We start from the raw sequence: 19,993 nt of genomic DNA, 5'->3' as shown, positions 1-19,993 counted from the left end.
AGTCCAGAAAGATGTGGAATTTCTTTTGAGGCTCTCCCAGCGTTGTGATGCCTTTGATTTTTAAGTGTACATTGGTAGTAAGCCCCAGAAGTTCATCTTAAGTTCATAGGTTCGTTTATTTGAGAAGAGAACAAAATAAAATATGTTCCCCTTTTTATTTCTTTGAGGAAAGCGTTTGCCACGTCATCAATGTATGACTGTCGATTTGCCTTCATTCATGGTGACTGCTTGTTCTCTAGGTCTCTGCGATGAAATGTGGCCTCTTGCCAATCTCCCCGGAGGCACTTTCCCTTGGAGAAGTGGCTTACCATGATTATCATGGGATTCTGGTTGAGGAGGAGGAAAAAGTATTAATTCAGAAAAACTTGGGGCCTAAAAGCAAGGTCAGTAGGCATCTAATCTGGCATTTAAATTCTAGAGGAAAGAAGAAAAAAGTCAAAGTAGCTGTCTTCTTGACTAGCTCCCTCGAGCTTTTGTGTTTCTCCACAGGTTCTTATTCTCCGGAATCACGGGCTCGTGTCGGTTGGAGGGAGCGTTGAGGAGGCCTTCTACTATATCCATAACCTGGTGGTCGCGTGTGAGATCCAGGTAGGGGGCGGCCGCTCTCTGCTGGCTGTGGCTTATTTGGGCGTTTGCAGGGTTCTTGTAGATTTTTGATACTTGTTTTGTAGGAATGAGTCTTTGCATAATCTCTTTGCCCAATATGAGCTGGTAGATTTGGAAATTGCCCAGAACAAATGCCATTTCAGTGATTACTGGGCTTTCCATTTCTAGTTTTTTGTTATTCAAATACATAAGTCACCACCATTTATGGAGTGCTAGTGTGTGCCAGCCCCGGTATCAGATGCTTTATTTACATGTTATTTCATTTGCCCCACGTGGTGCTATCCATGGAGAAGCAGGTACAGAGAGGGGAGAGACTTGCCCAGGCGCCACTGAGCCAGCTCTGTTCAACCCCAAGTCTGTGCTCTCCCCACTGGTACCTTGACTTCCATCTGGGCAGCACTGCAGTCCCCAGGCTCCTTCATACAGCCTTAAAAAGGGCATTGTTTCCCCATTTTCTCCTCCAAGCATGAGTGCCCAGTATCTTTGTTTTGCTAAAGAAGAGCTTCTGAAAATGACCTTGTGTGTGGATAGCCTGTCTCTGTCCATCCTCCGTTTTTTATTCTTACACTCTGATGACTTGGTTTCTTCTGAGAACTACATTTCTGTTTGAGTAATCTCTTGTCATCATCTCATCTGATCCTCTTGCCGTCAGTAAGGAACTCAAACTGTACTATTTGCTTGTTTTGGAAAAGGTTCGAACTCTGGCCAGTTCAGGAGGGCCAGACAACTTAGTCCTCCTCGATCCTGGCAAGTACAAAGCCAAATCCCGTTCCCCGGGGTCCCCGGCTGGGGAGGGCACCAGCTCACCTCCCAAGTGGCAGATTGGCGAGCAGGAATTTGAAGCCCTCATGCGGATGCTCGATAATCTGGTAAGAACGTTGTTACCACCTGACAATAAGGCTTTTGTTCTGAAAGCAGCAGCGTGGTGTTTTTATAGCAAGTGAAATTGCTGTCTTTGTGTGGTATCTGAGTGCTTTCACCCTCAAAAATCATGAAGAAGCACCAGGGCAATTGAACTCCTAAGTCACGATAAAATACAGAGGGGAGGGTTTCTTGTGTTCCTTTGTTGTTTGAGAAGAATCGCCTTTGGACGGTGTGGGGACAAGAGCACTAGAGCGTGCTCTACTCGGGAGCGGCTAGGTCACCCCTGGGGTAGCAGTGAGCACAGCACCCGTCCTCCCACAGGCAGGCTGGGGAGGGGCGTGGGGGGGGTGCTTTCTTATCAGCTAGCCGAGTGTTTCGCTTTTTGTTTTAACAGTAAGTTCTAGGGGCGCCTGGGTGGCTCAGTCGTTAAGCGTCTGCCTTCGGCTCAGGTCATGATCCCAGGGTCCTGGGATCGAGCCCCGCATCGGGCTCCCCGCTCTGCTTCTCCCTCTCCCCCTGCTGTGTTCCCTCTCTCGCTGTGTGTCTCTCTCTGTCAAATAAATAAATAAATAAAATCTTAAAAACAAAAACAAAAACAAAAACAAAAACCCAGTAAGTTCTAGCTACATGGGTCCCGATTACTGTGTTCCACAGACATTTGCTGCTGATTCATTGTGTGGGAGACCCCCTCCTCCATATCGCAGGGACACAGAATCCAGCACCGCATGGAAGCTGGGACCGTGGTGTTTTCAGCATACTAGGGCTATTCGGATGATACCCAGCAGGATGTGGTCTGTGTTAGAGGGTTCAGTGAGGGACCTCATCCTTTGGCAAGGATCAGGGAGGAAACTTGGTGGAAACATCCACCAAGTGGATGTCACTTGGAAATGACCTCAAAGAGTAGGTAAAATTGTGGTAGGCTGAGTTGGGAGAAGGAAGGTGTCTGTGCGACCGAAGACACTGCAGGGGGGTGAGGGGTACGGATATGCCTTCCTGGTGTGAGCAGGTTCTTCAGATACTCAGAACAAGGCATTGTAAGGCAGACGATTCTGTCCTCCAGAGACTTTGGGCCCTGTGCCTGCTGCCGTGTCACACTGTTTAGATGGGGTTCGAGAGAGTCCATCCTCTTGCCACATGACATTAGGCAGTGGAGACACGAGGACCTGTCCCAGGAGCACGGGAGCGAGAGGCCTTAGGAAGGCTGGAGTCCCCGTGCGTTGCCATGGTGTTCTGGGCGCTGTCGACAGCAGCACCAGGGCCTGTGGGGCACGTTCCAGCCTAACAAGAGAATGTCCTGACTGTTGGACCGGGTAACGGATGGGGTAGGTGGTTTCAGGAGGCAGGAAGTTTAACTTTCTCAAAGATTTTGGAACTAAAAGAATATCTGATTCCGGGTGTGCCAGGTGTCCTCAGAGGCTGGATTTGTTAGTGAGGAAGGAACAGAGAGAGCAGAATCTTCCATAACTTCTGAATGCATTGGATTGCATTAACTGACCATCTGCTCTTGAGCCTGTAGCTGCTAATAGGACACGAGGAGTGCATGACCTAGCCGGAGAGAGGGACACAATCCCAGATGCAGCGGAGCATCTGGGATCTGGGTTCTGACAGAGCGTGATGAGGGCTGCAGAGGTGGGGATGGGGCACAGGCTGGGACTGGTCACGGGAAGCAGGGCTAGGAACGGAGCTCGCTAAGGAGATGGAGGAAGCAGCTGCCCTTAGGTAGCAGGGGGGCAGTGGAGGCTCAGGTGTCCTCCCTGGGTGGCAGGTTCCCCCGAGGGGCCTGGTGAGGCAGGGGTGCTGGGGTGGCTTCTTCCCTCCTCCTGTCAGGCACTCTGATGTCTTACTGCTCTGTGACCTCTAAGGCAGGGAACAGGAAGGAGGACTAAGAATGGAGAACATCAGCCCACCACATCTTGTGTGCTCAGTGCCTTCTTGAAGGTGGAGAGAAACCAGAATTAGGCAATAACTCTAATATGCTAGAGGAGGGAGAGAAAGGATGAAAGATGAATAGTGAAGCGCTCGTTACAAGGGTGTGGCATTCAGTGTCCTTACTGCGCATGGTCATTATTGTCATTAAAAAAAAATTTATTTATTTATTTATTTATTTATTTATTTATTTATTTGACTGCGCGCACACAAGCAGGGGGAGCGGCAGGCAGAGGGAGAAGCAGGCTCCCCACTGAGCAGGGAGCCCGATGCAGGACTTGATCCCAGGACCCTGGGATCATGACCTGAGCTGAAGGCAGACGCTTAACCAACTGAGTGTCTCAGGTGTCCTGATTATTGTCATTTTTGATATGAGAAGGCTGTGTAGTGTATAAGAAATAGTAATTATGATTATGGTCCACATTTTAATGTAACATTCTGATTAACCATGTATGTTTGCCCATAATTGAGTAGGGTAGATAATAGTTGGAAGATTCTCCTACTGTAAGAAGTATTTTAACGTAGAGTTAGAAGAAATGCTTAATTGTTTCCCAGAAAAATCAAGATGTAATTCCAACTTCTCAAAGAAGGAAGAAATCTGTATATTTAACTATAAGCCAAGCCCTATAGCAGGTCTGAGGCCCGAGGATTGCCTCTAATTTTGGCATTACAGCATTTAAAGGGGAAGAATAAGAAATCCTACTCTTTCAGGATAAAATTTTGTGAGGTTCTGGTGGTTTATCCTGGAGTCATGGAGACGACTCAAATGTCTCCCTAAGCAAGAGGAAGCTTGAATTAATAAGAACTGTATTTTTCTGAAGATAGCCTTTTTACCACGGAGCTGTTATCTTTTATCATTCCTCAACAGGGCATGCTCAGCAGTGGAAAGACTGCAGTATAGACATTTACCTACCTTCCTGAGGGTAGTGGTGGGGAAAAGAAACAGCCACCGACAACTGCATTTAGGGATTATTACCACCCTTTTTTTTTTTTTTTTAAAGATTTATTTATTTTAGAGAGAGAGAGAGAGAGAGCATGAGAGGGGGAGGGTCAGTGGGAGAAGCAGACTCCCTGCTGAGCAGGGAGCCCGATGCGGGACTCGATCCTGGGACTCCAGGATCATGACCTGAGCCGAAGGCAGTCGCTTAACCAACTGAGCCACCCAGGCGCCCGCCACCCTTTTTTTTTTTAATGTAGTAAAGGAATGATTGGTAATGAAAGTGGCCTCCCAAAGAAAAGGAGCACCCAAAGGGGAGCAAATTCCTGAATTGGGAGAAATATGAAGGATTCCAAAGCACCTTGGCAGTCAGGGCACCGGCCATGGTCCCTCTTATATGACCAGCCCCTGATTCTCCTGCTGTTCACTGTTCTTCATGGCTGTGAATGACTTGGTCCAGACATGCAGCTGTGGGTCAGGAGCCGGCTGAACCAGATTCTTGGCTTAGGGTCTCACAAGAAAGGCTGCAGTCAGGATGTTGGCCAGGACTGGATTGTAATCAAAAGGCTGGATGGGGGAGAATCCACTTCCAAGCTCCCTGAGATTGTGGCAGGATTCATTTTCTTACAGCTGTAAGAGTCCTGGCAGCTTGGTTCTTTAGAGCCAGCAATGGTCAGAGAGACTCTCTTAAGATGGGTGCTACACTCGTGGGGCACCTGGGTGGTGTAGTCAGTTAAGCTCCTGACCCTTGGTTTTAGTTCAGGTCACAATCTCAGGGTTGTGGGATTGAGTCCCATGTCAGTCTCTGCACTTGGCACAGTCTGCTTGAGATTCTCTCTTCCTCTCCCTCTGCCCCTCCTGCTCAGGCGCTTTTGTGCACTCTCTCTCTGAAATAAATCTTAAAAAAAAAAAAAAAAAAAAGATGGGTGCTACACTCTTAAGTAATGCATCCAGTCACTTTTGCCACGTTCCGCTGGCTGGAAGCAAGTCAGATCCTGCCCGTGCTCCAGGAGGGAGGGCCTTACAGCGGGTAGGGACCATGGGGGGCGGTCATCATAAAGTCTGTATGCCACACCCACCAGATGCTAAGCAGTGGATAGGAGGGATGAGTAAGACATCATCCTTGGGGGCGCCTGGGTGGCTCAGTTGGTTAAGCGACTGCCTTCGGCTCAGGTCATGATCCTGGAGTCCCGGGATCGAGTCCCGCATCAGGATCCCTGCTCGGCAGGGAGTCTGCTTCTCCCTCTGACCCTCCTCCCTCTCATGCTCTCTGTCTCTCATTCTCTCTCTCTCTCAAATAAATAAATAAAATCTTAAAAAAAAAAAAAAAAGACATCATCCTTGCCTTGGAGAGATTGTGGGAACTCGAACACACGTTGGTCCTGCACGTGGGCTTGGTGCCATTACAGTGTGTTACAGAGGCGCGAGCTAGCAGGGCCCGTGTCCTAAGGCCCTAGTGAGTGGTTATGAGGCAGAATGGAAGATTGAACTCGAACATTGCTATAGTCAAAGGTGAAGCAATTTTGCCAGGAACCAGTTGTCACGAGGATACTTGTTTGGCCTTCCCCCCAAATTGTCACAGTATCTAAACTTTATCTTAAAAAGTAAACAAAAAATTAAGTAGGTTGATTAATACAGCCTGTACTGTAGCCAGCATTAAGTAAGCCCTGTTTAAGTGTTCAGTTCATTAACTTTCTGAAACTGAGCACACTGTATAACCAATTCCCAGATCAAAAGACAGCAGCACCGGGCGCCTGGCTGGCTCAGTTGGTAGAGCATGAGACCCTTGACCTCAGGGTTGGGAGTTCAGGCCCCACGTTGGGTGTGGAGCCTTTCTTTTTTCATTTTTTTTTAAGATTTTATTTATTTATTTGAGAGAGAGAGACACAGCAAGAGAGGGAACACAAGCGGGGGAGTGGGAGAGGGAGAAGCAGGCTCCCGGCTGAGCAGGGAGCCCGATGCGGGGCTCGATCCCAGGACCCTGGGATCATGACCTGAGCCGAAGGCAGATGCCCAATGACTGAGCCACCCAGGAGCCCCTGGAGCCTACTTTAAAACAAACAAAACACCCCAGCAACACCTCAGGACCCCCTGTACTCCTTTCAGGCACTTACCCCATCCCAGAGGTGACCACTGTCCTATCTTCTACAGCAAACATTGGTTTTACCTCTTTTGTCCTTTTTATGAGTGGAATAATACAATGTGTTCTTTCCCATTTGGTTTCTTTGACTCAGCATCATATTTGTGAGATTCACCCTAATATTACCCCTGGTACTGGAGTGTTTGCTCTGATTCAGGGACCCTAGTCCATTGTGTGGGGTTCCTCACTTGGCCCGCTCAGGTGTTGCTGGCTCTTTCTGACCTGGGGCTGTTAGGAACAGTGCTGCTTTCAGAGTTTTAGTGACCATCCTTGCGTCTCTGCTGGCGTGCACCTAGGGGTCGGGTATGCGCGCGCCCCGCTTTTCTGGGGGTTTCCACACGGTTTTCCAAAGTGACACTGTGTCGAGATCTGGAATGGTGACTGTCTTTCCGTCTCTTTGGCCCCTAGGGTTACAGAACTGGCTACCCTTACCGATACCCTGCTCTGAGAGAGAAATCTAAAAAACACAGCGATGTGGAGGCTCCTGCGAATGTCACAGGTTACTCCTTCGCTGGTGACGGGGACCCGGGCACTTGCTCCCCTCTCAGACACAGTGTTCAGAAGCAGCAGCGGGAGAAGACAAGATGGCTGAGCTCTGGCCGGGGCGACGATGCTTCTGAGGAGGGGCAGAATGGAAGCAGCCCCAAGTCGAAGACTAAGGTGTGGACGAACGTTACACACGATCGCGTGAAACCCTTGCTGCAGTCTCTCTCGTCCGGTGTCTGCGTGCCAAGCTGTATTACCAACTGCTTGGTCTGTGCCTACCTTACTGTTCATAGTTAGATGACGTAGAGCAAGTTGGGTAGCTGGGGCTTCGGAGGCTTTGGGAATCCAGCCCTTCTGACCTGGATTGAAAGCAAACCTTCCTCATTAACCTTCTTTAGTCTGAACCAGAATCTGCTTTATGCATCAGCTGTAATTCAAGTAAATCTGTCTGCTTGAAACTGCTTAAGATCTGTCCTAGGTCTTCAGTAACTCCAGCATCACCTAACTCCGCAGAGATACTAAGTAACTTACGTGTGTTAACCCCTAAGTCGGAGCTGCCATTTAATTCAAATTGTATTTAAGGAATCGTAAAATTTCTTGAGCTGTGATCCCAGTGTCGTAATCTCCAGTGGTTTCTCGAAGTCACTGCAGTCTGTGCTTTCAAGTCTTCCGTGTGTTCTTAAGCAGTTTTCCTTCTGTCTCATGGGTATTTTCTCAGCTGACCTCGTCCTTTCTCGTTAGCCTCCTGCCCTGCTTGCTGTCCCAAAGCCTCCGAATGCTCTCAGCCAGCTACCTTGTGCATGGACTGTTGCATGTGAGTAGACGGCCATAGTGGTGAGTCTTGTGACTCCTGCTGGGTGTGGCGTGACCCGCGTGCAGCGCAGGCCACCCGCAGGCCCCCGCGACAGGCCCTGCGGCGTGCGTTGCGCCAGGAGCCACCGGCACTTCCCTGAGAGATACCTGCTGTCCTGGTGCTCACGCCCTGTGCGGACCCGTCTGCACTCCGCTCCCCCCCACCCCCAGCTGGCCACGGACAGTCCAGCGGCTCCCGAGCCCCAGACTGGGGAGGCCCCCTCACGGGGTCTCGTGAAGAGCCGGGGGCCGGGGCAGACTCCTCTCTGCATGACTCGTTCTGTAGCAGTCCACGTGACGTTAGGTCAGAGGGCCTGAAACAGTGGGCCCCAAGTGAGCAGGCGGGGCCTCCTGTTCCCCTAATAACAGTGTTTTTACTTTATAGATTTATTCCAAAGAACACAGCTCTGTCTTCCCCAGGTGGCTCTGGTGAGAGAGCCTCTGAGCTCCTGAGCAGACGGGGCACGTGGGCAGAGACTCCGCGTGAACGTGGCGGGGCTCAGCGTTCGAGCCCGTCTCTCCTCTCGCCTTGGCCCTCCCTCTCTGCCTCTCCCTCCTTTTGTTTCTCTTTTCCAGTTTCATTTGTTTCATTTTTATTTATTTTACTTGTTAAGGGGAGTGGGCTTAAAAACCAACTTTCTGCTGCTGATACAAGTCCGTCGCGCTGAGCGGCTGTGATGAGGTTTTCCACAGCACCCGCGGGGGGGCAGCTGTGGGCTGGAGCAGGCGCGCATGCGCGTGAGGTCGTGAGGTCGCGCGGTCCGTGCGCGTGCGCGCCGGCCGTGAGGTGCGGGTCTTCACCGTTCCGGGGTAGCGCAGACTCCAGGCGGTGCTCGCAGGTTGGTATGTGAACTCACAGTCACTGTTCTTAAGTTTCAGACGCGTTCAAGCTTCTGAGGTTGTTGGGTTAATGTTTTGACTAAAACCTATTTTTAGTAAAGAGCTGGAGTTACTTGTATCTGAGAAGATAACCGTCAGTGAGTACCTCACAGCTCCTGCCCATCCCACACTCCCCTTCGCGGCGGCTGAGCGTTTGCCGGTTGTGTCGCTTTCTTCAAAGCCTTACGGTTTATGGCTCGCCGACTGCCTCCTGAAAGCGCCCCGAAAGGCATAACGTTGCTGGCCTTGTTTACCGTTCAGTGCCCCCCCATGCCGAGGAATTCGAGTGGGACGAAAAGCCCCGTCTTTGGTTGGAGATCCAAAAAACCCGCATGTGACAGGCGCGGCGTGCCGCTGCTCCGCACTGATGACTAAAGCGGCCTGCTAACACGAACTCGTGAAGCGCCTCACGTCTGTTGGGGATGTTTTTGTAACACTCCGAGGTGTTAAGTTACATAAAATAGTCGACATCCCCAAACTGCAGCGGGCGGCCGCCGTGCACACGTCTGCACGCTCATTTCCTGGGGCGGGACGAGCTATGCCGGTAGCGCGTTCGAATGCCGTAGTTTATTTCCGGGCCAAACTTCGGTGATGCCCACTCCTGCCTCACGGTGCGGTCCTTCCCTTCACCTGGGTGGCAACATCACATCGCTTTTCCTGACCCTGCCATCTCATGCTTCCAGCGGCTTTGGCGTTGATGACTCTCAGGGCGGTGAACCAATGTGCTCTGAAGGCCCCCCCCCCCCCCCCCGCGGAGTCACGGAGCAGAGCTCGGTTGTCAGCCTGTGCCGTGCCCGAGTTTCCCGCGGGGCGTCCTGGAGGGCGTGTGCCAGTCACTCACCACTCGGGTTCCTATTTGCACATGCCCTGCCCCGATCCCCCTGCTGCGGTGACAGGAGGTGTGGTCATTGGTTCATTCTCTGTGATGTTCATGCATGACCAGGTGTGAGACACGGTGGACAGATTGGATGCTGTGGTGTCACATACCGTTGTCCCCATTCTGACTTCTCAAACTGTTCTTGATATTTGCAGTGGACTAAAGAGGATGGACATAGAACCTCCACCTCTGCTGTCCCTAACCTGTTTGTTCCATTGAACACTAACCCAAAAGAGGTCCAGGAGATGAGGAACAAGGTGCGTACCAGCGGCCATCAGCCCTCCGTGGAAACTGTTGCGGGCGGAGGCGGTGACGGGTGGGACAGGGTGTGGAGCGCACGGGGCCGGCGGAGGGCTTGTGCCGCCGCCGCTCTTGTAGCCGAGCCACGTCTTTCCACCGCTTCCGCTGTCGCGCTAACAAGTGTGCTGTGTGAGCAGCAGACGTCCGGGGCCCCGTGGTTCTTGAACTGACGCTTGCTCACAGAGCCCGGCAGAACTGGAAGCTGGAGAGCTTGTTTCCGGCGAGAACAGCCTTTGCCCCTGCGCTTCAGCGTTCGTTCACTGAGCTGTGAACGTTTGCTGTATGAGAACAGGGGCTCCCCCCGTGTTCACAGTGTCACTGTATGACGGGCCCATGGGGGATATTCCCCTCCACTTAACGAGTGCAGTGAGAGATCGGTGCTTACCACAGCCCTCTAGAAGGTGCAGAAAGCCAGGAGTGGCTCCGCCCACCCCCTTAGACAAGCTGGGCTGGCCCCATCAGGCAGGCACTGTGGCCACGCGGGCCGTGAGGGGCGGGGCAGAGCAGAAGTGCGGCTTGGGTGGGGCTCTGGGGCCCCCGTGCGCAAAGGGACCCCAAGGCACAGCTGGCCTTCTCTGTACTGTTGATGTGTGTTTCTCCTTCTTGTGTCCTCAGATCCGGGAGCAGAACTTACAGGACATTAAGACTGCTGGCCCCCAGTCCCAGGTTTTGTGTGGTGTAATGATGGACAGGAGCCTCATCCAGGTGAGAGCTCAGAATGTCTGGCGTGGGTGGGCAGTGGCGCTAATGACTGTCCACTTCAGAATTAGTCCTGAGTGGGGAGAGAGTGACTCTGTGAGGTAAGTGTTCTAGGCAACCCGTTCTCTCCGTGAAAAATCCTCACGATAAGAATTAACCCTGCCACTGTCCCTGAAGTTGTAGATTTAGCATAAGCATGCCTGAGGGCCGCGTCCCCCACCCGCGCCAGCCCTGCTCCGTGCGATGCATGCCCATGTGACGGCGGCACACAACGCCGTCTGCTTGGGGACCGGGATGTGCCCTGGTTTTAGCAGTATACCGGGGAAAATGCTAGAAGAGGGTGGGTTTAATGGACTTTTTGTTCTTGGGTATATTGCTGTCTGCAGTAAAGTGCTGCTTGGGGTAAAGTGCTTACAGAGGGTACCTGTAAATGTGGTCTGCACATTTACACGCTTTTCTGGAAAAGGACTGTACTTTGTGGCACATGGAAGATAATCGTGTAAGTAGTTATCTGTGAAAATGAAGTTGCCACCTAATGCTTTAAACACGACAGCAGGGTAGGTGACCGTTTTCTGAATTGGGCCAGCCGTGGCCCCGCTTGCGTGGTCTGTGCTCGCACGTGGCCCCACCATCACCGCTGCTGTCACGTGGCTGGCTGTCTCTGCTGCATGCCCTGGGCTGGCTCTGTCCTGTGCTCTCTGTTGATGTTTCAAAGCTGGGCCTGGTGGGCTCTGATGACTCAGTTTACTGTTGCAGGACGCACCCCTCTCTGACTGTACGGAAACAATCGAAGGGCTCGAGCTTACAGAGCAGACCTTTAGTCCTGCTAGATCTCTGTCTTTTAGAAAGGTACTCACTGCCCTGTCCTCAGCTACCTCTCAGCACGCGCTGCTCTTCACCTGCCCCGTCCCTCACTGTCCTCGCTGGGCACCGTCTTAGTTACCGAAGTAGCTTTAAACCTGTCTCTGGGTTATCTGTGGGATTGTGCAGAGGTTCTGTTCTGCCTGTTCTTTCGTGAAGACATTTGGTATGAGGCTATTTTCACAACTGTCGTTACTCCACGAGGCTGCGGAGAGCGGGCCCATCTTAACGATGTGGCGCATTTCCGAAGTTCTGCACATGCCTTTGGTTGGTGCATGCTTTTGGGTGTTAGTTTGCCTTTTACAAGATGCTGCTTGCAAAAGGCTCATGTGGGCAGACTGTGGGCAGTGGCGGCTCTCCTGTGCGGCCTTCTACCTGTGCTTGCTCAGTTGTGACCGCATGTGCCGTGAACGTGGCAACTGGAGGTTGTATGATTGAAAGACATCATTTCAGAGGAAGGGGAAATCAATCAGACTGTTTTTTATTGTTGATGAAATATATTTCGTTTTTCCCTTAAAAAATTCTGGATAATTTTTTAAAAGTGTTTCACGGGGGAAAAAGGCATGCAAATTTGAAGCCCAGAGTTGTCATCCGTGTACATGTGTACCTGACATGGTGGAAGGAGACCTTCCGTGAGCGTTCAGACTGCACTCCTTGCGGCCAAGGGTGGACCGCAGCTGCCTGCACGTTTTGAGTCTTAGTCACATTCATCCTGCATTCAAAGGAAATCTGAGGGGTGTTTCTTTCAATTCATACACCTCCACTGAAATGCAAGTATCATGTTAGCGATGTTCCAGTTGCCAGAAAGAAGCAGACCTGTACCAAAGACTGTATATTCCTGTGTGGAATCCCCACCATTAACACTATTTTGCATACTTACGTATTAATTCCGCAAGTCCCGTTTTCCTTATCGTTGGAATGTACTTGCAGCTGCCATTCTTGGAGGAGCTCCTCAGAGCAAAGGAGAAAGATGTACTTGTTTTGCGTCTCAGTCCTTTGGGCTGGAAGCTGTTGTGATCTTGTGAGTTCCTCGTTTTTTTTTCTCAGATGTGTGAGGGTATGCCAAGTCCATGAGCCCGGGGGCTTCCTGTGCGGAGTCCACCTGTGGCTGCCACCCTGTGGCTCCGTGGGCCGAGCCAGTTGGAACAGTCCTTGCTCGCGGTCCCTCTGGTATGGTACCGCACGTCGCGGTCTCTGCTTGCACCTGTCAGGGCTGCTGGAAGGCAGGTGGTATTGAAAGGGGGCTGTTTTGGCAGGTCCCTCACCCAGCCCCTGTTCTGGGTTTGCTCCCGTGGTGTCGGACTTGGGTGTGTGCCCTGCCACTTGTGTTTCATGAAGTAGAGATGTGGGCCCCCCAGGCCAGGGGGTGAGTCGGTGGGAACGGGGTTCCGGCGATCCCGGTGTCCTCCCCACAGTCTGAGCACCAAGCTCTGTGAGTGATGCGTCTGGGTGGGAGTTAGCCCAGGAAAGTGCGCCCAGCCCAGCTGAGATGCTGGTGTCCCTGTACCTGGATTCTTGATCCAGCTTGTGTTTTTTCCACCACCCTCCTCCTGGTGCTCACGTTTGCACTCTTGGTCTTTTTCCCACCAACTAAGCTTATTTCATTTCTATGTTGAGAACATGATTCCACCTGTGCCCTTGACCAAGGGTGTCCCCACGGCTTTTGTGTGGGGCTCAAAACACAGACTGCATTGCTCCTTCTACAAGATGGGCGCTGCTGGCCGGCAATGTCGATTTCTCTTTGAACCAGTGAAAAGGACTTTGTTAAATGTCCTCTTTCCAGTGAGGCAGGTGTGTAGACAATTTTTCCGTTTGAGAATCTGAGGAATGTGTGTTTGGGACCTAGGAAGTTGGAGCTTTTGGGAAGGACTTTCCTTTGCTTCCATCTCTCCCTCCCTGGCGATGGCCGTTCACTCAGAACATGTTATCTTCTGAGAGAAGAAGGAGCGGCGAGCCGTCAGCCACACCCCGATGCTCTGGTTCCAAAAGGAGTCCTGAGCTCAGCCGAGGGCTCTCTTGGCTCCGGCACTGTGCCTGCCAGCATGTAGCTTGGGGCCTTCTGGACTTCGTTACTTGTGAATCGAGCTGTTAGACGTCAGGGCAGACAAGTTTATGCTGAAGGTGGCCCAGCGCAGCCGAGGACTGCTGCTGGGTCTGGACACCGTGAGCCCCGTTCTCTGTGCACCTCTGTGCACACGGGCTGTGGCCCTCCCACACTTGGTGCTGCGCGGTAGAAACGTGAGGGGCCTGGGCCCACCTCGCACACTTCCATGGTGCATTTGGTGTTGAGCACCCAGAAGTGTGTGGCCCGGCACTGAGAACGTAAATTCAAATCTGAGTGGGGTTTATGGATGAAAGCCTGACGCTCGGAGAGATTGGGTCGCTAGCCATGTTTGTGTGGCTCGTCAGCTGCCTCGGCCAAGTGGAGAAGCAGTTCCTGGGCATCTGGTTTGCTTGGAGCCCCTGCTCTGTGGCTAGAAGTGAGGGAAGCTGCAAGAGCCTCCCCGTGGCCTCTGCTGGCGAGAGCAGCCACGTCACATCCTGGTTTCTCAGCCCAGGCTGCTCCGCAGGAGACCTGTTTCTCTCTGCATCCCAGGCTTTGCTCCTTTTCCTTCCCCCCAGATAACAGGCTCCCTCTGTCCCCCAGTCTGTTCAAGCCTGGGTCTTGGCAACTGCTTGCCATTGAGAATTTGGAGGAGGGAGGCAACCCTGCTGTGCCTTGAGGGTCAGGTGTCTCAGGGTGGGAAGGGCCTTGCTGGTCCACGGGCGCCTCTGTGGCAGGTGATTCTTGATATTTTACTCATCCCTTGATTTGAACTTTTGATTTAAGTGAATTGAAACATTTCTCTCAAACCTCATGTCACCTCCTCATTTTCTCGGCAGTGATACCAGGATGCAAATGCAACTGGCAACATTGCCGTAGATTTAGGGAAACGCGCACCTGGGCTTTAGCTGTTGTTGGCCCAGCAGGCTCCTCTCAAGGAGGCAAAACCCGGGCCCATGCACAGGAATAGGCGTCAATGAGTAGTGAGTGGCAGGCAGGGATTCAGTACCTTGCCCTGGGGAGACAGGGCTGCTTCTGAGCGAAAGGCCACTTGACCTTGGGTCAGCATTGGTCAGAAAGAGGCCCCCCCCCTTGGCCATCCACGTCATCTTGAATCTTGAGGCTCTCTGAGCAAAGGTGGCCAATTCCAGCAGGTCCTTTGCTTCTCTTCCCCGGCTCTGTGTCCCTGATTGATCATGGAGTGCTCTGGACTCTCCGTACCCAGCTTGCTGGACAGAAGCCCCTCAGCCCAGGTTCCCCAGCCTTTGCCAGGGCAGCAGGTGGCCCAGGTGAGCTGAATTTCCCCAGCACTCAGTCTGGCTCTGTTTCTCGTGCACATTGCTTGGGCACGGTCTCTCTCTGGTGTTCGCCCCTTACTCGGGAGAGTATGGACAGACCAGGCCTAGCGTCAGAATTTTGGATTTTCCTATCATGGGTGGTTTTTGGAAGCTCCCATTAAGTAATGGGCATGTGCGTGTGTTCTGGTTAACTTTCCCAGAAAATGAACCCAGGGCATTTGGGGGCCAACCAGGCTGGGCGGTGGGGCACAGAGCTGTGCTGGGGCAGGTGAGTGTAGGCTGGACATCACTTCACACACCCCAGAGCTGCCTCCCCCCGCCGGCTCCCTCCCTCCAGGCCTGCCTCCCCACCCCAGTGATTGCCCAGCATGGGGCTACCTCCCTTTACAGACTGGGTGCTGACTGCCATCCACCTTTGTGCTCTGCTTGCTTGCTTTTCTTTTTCTTTCCTACGCATTCTCGGTTTTCCAAATTCCTCAGACAAATACTGGTATTTGGGGACTTCTTAAAAAATTTCTCAGTGTTTTGGGATAAGTTCCAGGAGCTAGTTATAAACTAAACACATAGTTAAAAGAACAGAACTTAATCTGTGAACTTAGACTGTAAGCGAATCTCCGGGCATACCTTCCCTGATTTGGAATGCTGGATGTTTTCTGATGTCGTGAAGAGGGCAATTGACTTAAAGAGTTGGCTCTTCCATCCCTGCCAGGAAGGAGACCGCATTCTCCCTGAGGTGCTCTGTGCCCTCTGTGCACCTGAAACCTGAAGGACTTTCCTAGGAATTTTTTCTCCTGTTACATTTGTTTTGTACCTTCAAAATTGTGTTTCTCTGTCTCCGACCACTGGAGGCCTCAGCTCAGCCTCAACCTCAGGGCCCAGGGTGAGGCCCAGGCCAAGTCTCAGGGTTGTCTGTGTGCTCCAGGAAATCCGCCCACCCCACCCTGCCTGCAGCCTTGCCCGGGAGGGGGGAGAGTTCCTGCGGGCAGGGCTCCCGCAGACTGGGCCTCCCTTTTTGTCTGCAGGGGGAGCTGGTGACAGCCTCCAAGGCCATCATTGAGAAGGAGTACCAGCCCCACGTCATCGTGAGCACCACGGGCCCCAACCCCTTCAACACGCTCACTGACAGAGAGCTGGAGGAGTACCGCCGGGAGGTAGAGCGGAAGCAGAAGGGCCCCGAAGGTGAGTGTGTGCGGGTCCTGGGCACGTTGGCACACTCAGCATGGGGGGTGCCTGAAGTGAGAGAAGGCGCTCTGTGAGCTCCTTTGTGCCCAAGTGGTGACTGGGGGTGATGAGGACAGTCACTTGTATGAAAGATCAGCCTTCTGTTTGGTTAAGACCAGAATGTTCTAACGTGCACATTTCCTAGTTCTGGAGGATTAGAAGGGATAACACACTTGTGAACGGTCGGCTTAGGAGGCACCTGCAGGCAGGCTATGTGGGAGACTGTGTCCGAGAGCCGGGCTGCTGTCTTTCCGCACAAATACTAAGGGTCTTCTGGGCAGGCTGGGATTACAGGCCCGGGTGCTAGCATGTTGACCGCTCTGGCGCCCTGAGTGAAGAGTGGCCACGTGCGGGTGCAGCCTGTCTCTCTTGGTAACTGACTCACTGACCCAGGAGGTCATATTTTTGTAAAACACAATGGGACGATTTTGCAACAATGAGAATCAGTGACGAAGAGCCAGAACCTCACGGAGGAGGTGGTTTCACACTCTAGGTTTTGAAAAGTAGGTCCAAGAATTTGGAGAACTAACATGAGAAGCCAGCCTTCCCTTGCTTCTGCCGTGAAGGCGCACTTTCCCTGAGCACCCTTGGTTGGTTATCAGGAGCACCCTGGGCACAGACACCCCCCCAGCCAGGAGGCTCATGCTGCGTCCTTAGGGCCGTAAGTTCCAGCCCTGGTCTTTGTACCGAAGCCTCGGATCCTAAGCAGGGACCACACGTCCTCCCAGCTTGCTCCCCGGGAATCAGCCTTTGGAGTGGAAGTCCCACAGTGTTCCGTAGCCCTGGGGCTGTGGAGGATCGTCCAGGGAATTACATATTGCTCCTCATATAATCTCTGATTTGCCCCAATTTAGGTATTTTCTGGCCTTGTTTTAGACCAACCAACGCATTATGTAGATGCTGTTGAAATTTGAGTTGTACAGAAAACTATTGCTGAACTGTTTTCAGTGAGCGTTCCAGCATCAGGGCCCGTCACTTTCTGTTAGCTGTGCGTTAGGATTAAGACCTCGCACGCATGGAGTCAGAGTGAGCCCGGTGTTTCCGTCACATTGAGCTCTGCTTCTCATCGTCTCCCTTGAATGGTGTGCTCAGCCCCACAGAGAGCTTTGTGCTGTCGCCATAAGTCCCTGCCTCGGGGTGGCCCGTGGGCCCGAGCTCTTGGCCCTGTGGGCGAATCCCGGTTCCAGAGCGCACACGTGTGTGTCTGCCCTTTGGGTCCTCCCAGTGTCTGGGGAATCTGTAGCACAAGAAAATGGTTTTTGAGTCAAAGCACAAGACACGCAGGGGTTTCCCTCCTCGTGAGGCTCCATGAGGAGGGAATGTTTCAGCCGTTGAGTGGATGGGGCGACTATGACCATGCTCTGTGGTCACTGGGCTGTCCGCGGCAGGAGTGCCAGCCGGGGGTACTGCCAGGAGACCCCTGCTTGGTGCTGGCCGTCGGCATGGGGATGCCGCACGGCAGCACTTCCCGCAGGAGGAAGGAAGCAAGCTGTGGGGCTCGGGCACCTTTCCTGGTTGAGGGAGCTCCTGGGAGATGGAAAGGCCTTTGTTCATAGACCTCTGGCTTCAGGAAGGTAGGTTGGTATCTCTAGGAGATCAGAGGCCTTGCCGGTTAGAGCTGTTTGTTCAAAATATGAGACCTAGTGATACCAAGCTGTTAATATAAAAAGTTTAAATGAGAGAAGGAGAGTTAAGGAATTAGGATTAACATTGGTATGCATATTTCCCTAAATGAGAAGTAGACTTGGAATTTTCTTGATCTTGGGTCCTAGTACCTGCAGTTTTTCCTCTGGTCCTCATCAGCATATTTTACTTCAGAAAATAAAAATATTATAATTGCCAGGTTTAAGTTATTGATAGAAAATATTCTGCATAAAACAATGAAAAGCAATGCAGTGCTCATGTGACATCCTTGAGGTGGCGAGTAGGGTGAGGGTGCCTGGGACCCTGGGCTGCTGGCTCAGCTGTGGGGGGGGGCTCCTCTCTGAAACACAGGTGGGGACACCCCGGGGGTCACCATTCACCGTGTGTCACACTGTTGGCTCTGGCAGATTCTCTCTGGAATAAGAATGGAAATCAATTTTGTATCCAAAGTCGGTTGAATCTTTGAGATTCAGATCCACACCCCAGTCACAATCGGCCTTCTTTGTCCCCTTGGAGAGATGAAAACAGCGTGGCCGTGAGCCCTCCTGGTCTCTTGGATGTACCCGAGAAAGAGAAGCTTCAGCTGTCCCCCTCAAGGCAGCCGGATGGACAGGGCAGGAGGGCCTGCCTGCCTTTGAGGAGGGTGAAGGCTCACGATGTCTGAAGCTCTTTACCGTGTGCTTCTCACTTTCTGTCCGTCTGCAGAGAATCTGGACGAGACCAGAGAACAGAAAGAAAAGAGTCCTCCAGAGCCCCCTGCTGCCCCCCACACCCCCCCCAGCACCCCTGTCAAGCTTGAGGAAGGTGAGCTCTGGGGTGGACGTGAGCATGTGGCTGCCCCGCTGTGGGAGGGTGCATGGCCTTCTGTGGTCCGATGTCCGCCATGAGAGGTGGATTTCATGTCCTGTCCAGTGGAGGGAGAGCACCCGGGTGTCAGTAGCTGAACGGACAGTGGTGAAGGAGCAATCATTTGTGTGGAAGCCAGCACGACACATGGTTCTGAACTGGCCCGCCTCCCTTGCTCCTGTTTTGGTTCTGTCCTGGGTCACTCGAGGCAACACATTTCGTAGTGAGACATCAGGACAAAGTGGGAGGACAGACTTGGGGGATTGGATCCCACCTTCGTTTATGATGTCAATTTTGCCCACTGCTTACGCATTTCTCAAACCTTACTGTGTCCAGATCACCCCTCTGGAAACGTCTTCCATTGTGTCTGGGCTGCAGGACCTGCCGTCGTAGTCAGTCCATGCAGAGTGCTGGCCTCCACTGGCCTCTCAGACCACCCACTGCGTGTCTGTCCCTTGGTCCTACATGTCGTGCTTCCCGTGCCTGTGGGGAGCCTGTGGCTCGCCTTCCTCCCCCGTTTGTCCCCAAGAATGGCTTAGCCATTCTTCTTCTATAACTCAGTGGCTGTGACTGAATGCCTAGATTCTCTCCCTGTGCTTTTCTCTTCCTGTGGCTGCGTTACAAACAGGAGTTGGATGTGCTAAAGAGTACCTGTTACCATAGTAAGTACTGCCCTCGTCTGGCCCTCTGCCGTTTAACCAGTGGTCCCTGTGCTTTGCCTCATTCTCCTGCTTCTTTGTTGCTTACCAAGTTCTGTTCTCTGTTTATTCAAAATAAAAATGGAGTCCCTGCCCCCCCCCCCCCAGCCTTTCTTGTACTCAGTTCCTCCCACCTAGGCAGTGGCATCTTGGCAGGGGCTCCGTGGCCGGAGAGCTAGGTGGTGGCAGCCTGCACTGGGGGCTCCTGGGGACCGAGGCGGTGCTGCTCAAGGCCCTGTGGGTCTCAGGAGTTCCAGAGCCGTCCCGTGGTCCTGCTCAGCTTGTGATTGCTCGGCGGCCTCAGACACACATCAGACTAGGTTCAGTCAGGGGGAGGATTTTGCCTCGTGCTGCATGCCGGTCGCTTCTGTTGGGATCTTGGCTTAAGCTGAGCGCTTAAGCGTAATTGGGGATGGGGCAGGAGACTCTGGTGCTGTATTTAATGTGACATTTGGTCACATGGTAAAGTTCCCGGAGGCACCCACAGGCCACCTCTGCATGCTCTGTAGGGTGAACGCTAACTTCCTCCTGTCCCCCTAAGTAAGGACATTTAATTGTCCCGGGATAGAAGGTGGCTCAGGGGCCAGCCGGGGCGGCCCCAGCCTCCCAGAGCTGAAGCGCTAAGTGTTTGGGGCCCAGAGCCTCCCACGGCTGCACCTCACCCACACTCAGCTCTGAGTCCCCCCTGACGCAGGGCTTGGTTTCTCTGTACTAAATGGTTTAGTGTTGCCTAAGCAGCAAGTCACTCGTAACTCTGTAGGATGTTATAAAACTCTGCAAAACTGGTTCCCCCCCCCCCCCCCCCCCCCCCCCCC

The 19,993-nt window shown here is 52.7% G+C and overlaps 1 protein-coding gene across 4 annotated transcripts in view; it reads left to right on the top strand.

Moving 5' to 3' along the window:
• The window catches only part of ADD1 (adducin 1), a 93,598-nt gene that overhangs the window by 70,911 nt on the left and 2,694 nt on the right, over positions 1–19,993 (top strand). The window contains exons 7-15 of one of the 4 annotated variants that reach the window (XM_044913034.1): positions 240–383; positions 490–588; positions 1,299–1,475; positions 6,882–7,133; positions 9,723–9,824; positions 10,483–10,572; positions 11,323–11,415; positions 15,792–15,948; positions 18,340–18,438. In XM_044913034.1, the coding sequence (XP_044768969.1) occupies positions 240–383; positions 490–588; positions 1,299–1,475; positions 6,882–7,133; positions 9,723–9,824; positions 10,483–10,572; positions 11,323–11,415; positions 15,792–15,948; positions 18,340–18,438 (1,213 nt within the window). Of the gene's footprint in view, positions 1–239; positions 384–489; positions 589–1,298; positions 1,476–6,881; positions 7,227–9,722; positions 9,825–10,482; positions 10,573–11,322; positions 11,416–15,791; positions 15,949–18,339; positions 18,439–19,993 lie in introns of all 4 variants that reach the window. The other 3 variants (XM_044913035.1, XM_044913033.1, XM_044913036.1) reach the window with 3 other exon arrangements.

This window comes from Neomonachus schauinslandi, chromosome 2 (genome assembly GCF_002201575.2).
Source record: "Neomonachus schauinslandi chromosome 2, ASM220157v2, whole genome shotgun sequence".
Classification (NCBI taxonomy): domain Eukaryota; kingdom Metazoa; phylum Chordata; class Mammalia; order Carnivora; family Phocidae; genus Neomonachus; species Neomonachus schauinslandi.
This window is presented reverse-complemented; position numbering and strand designations above follow the sequence as displayed.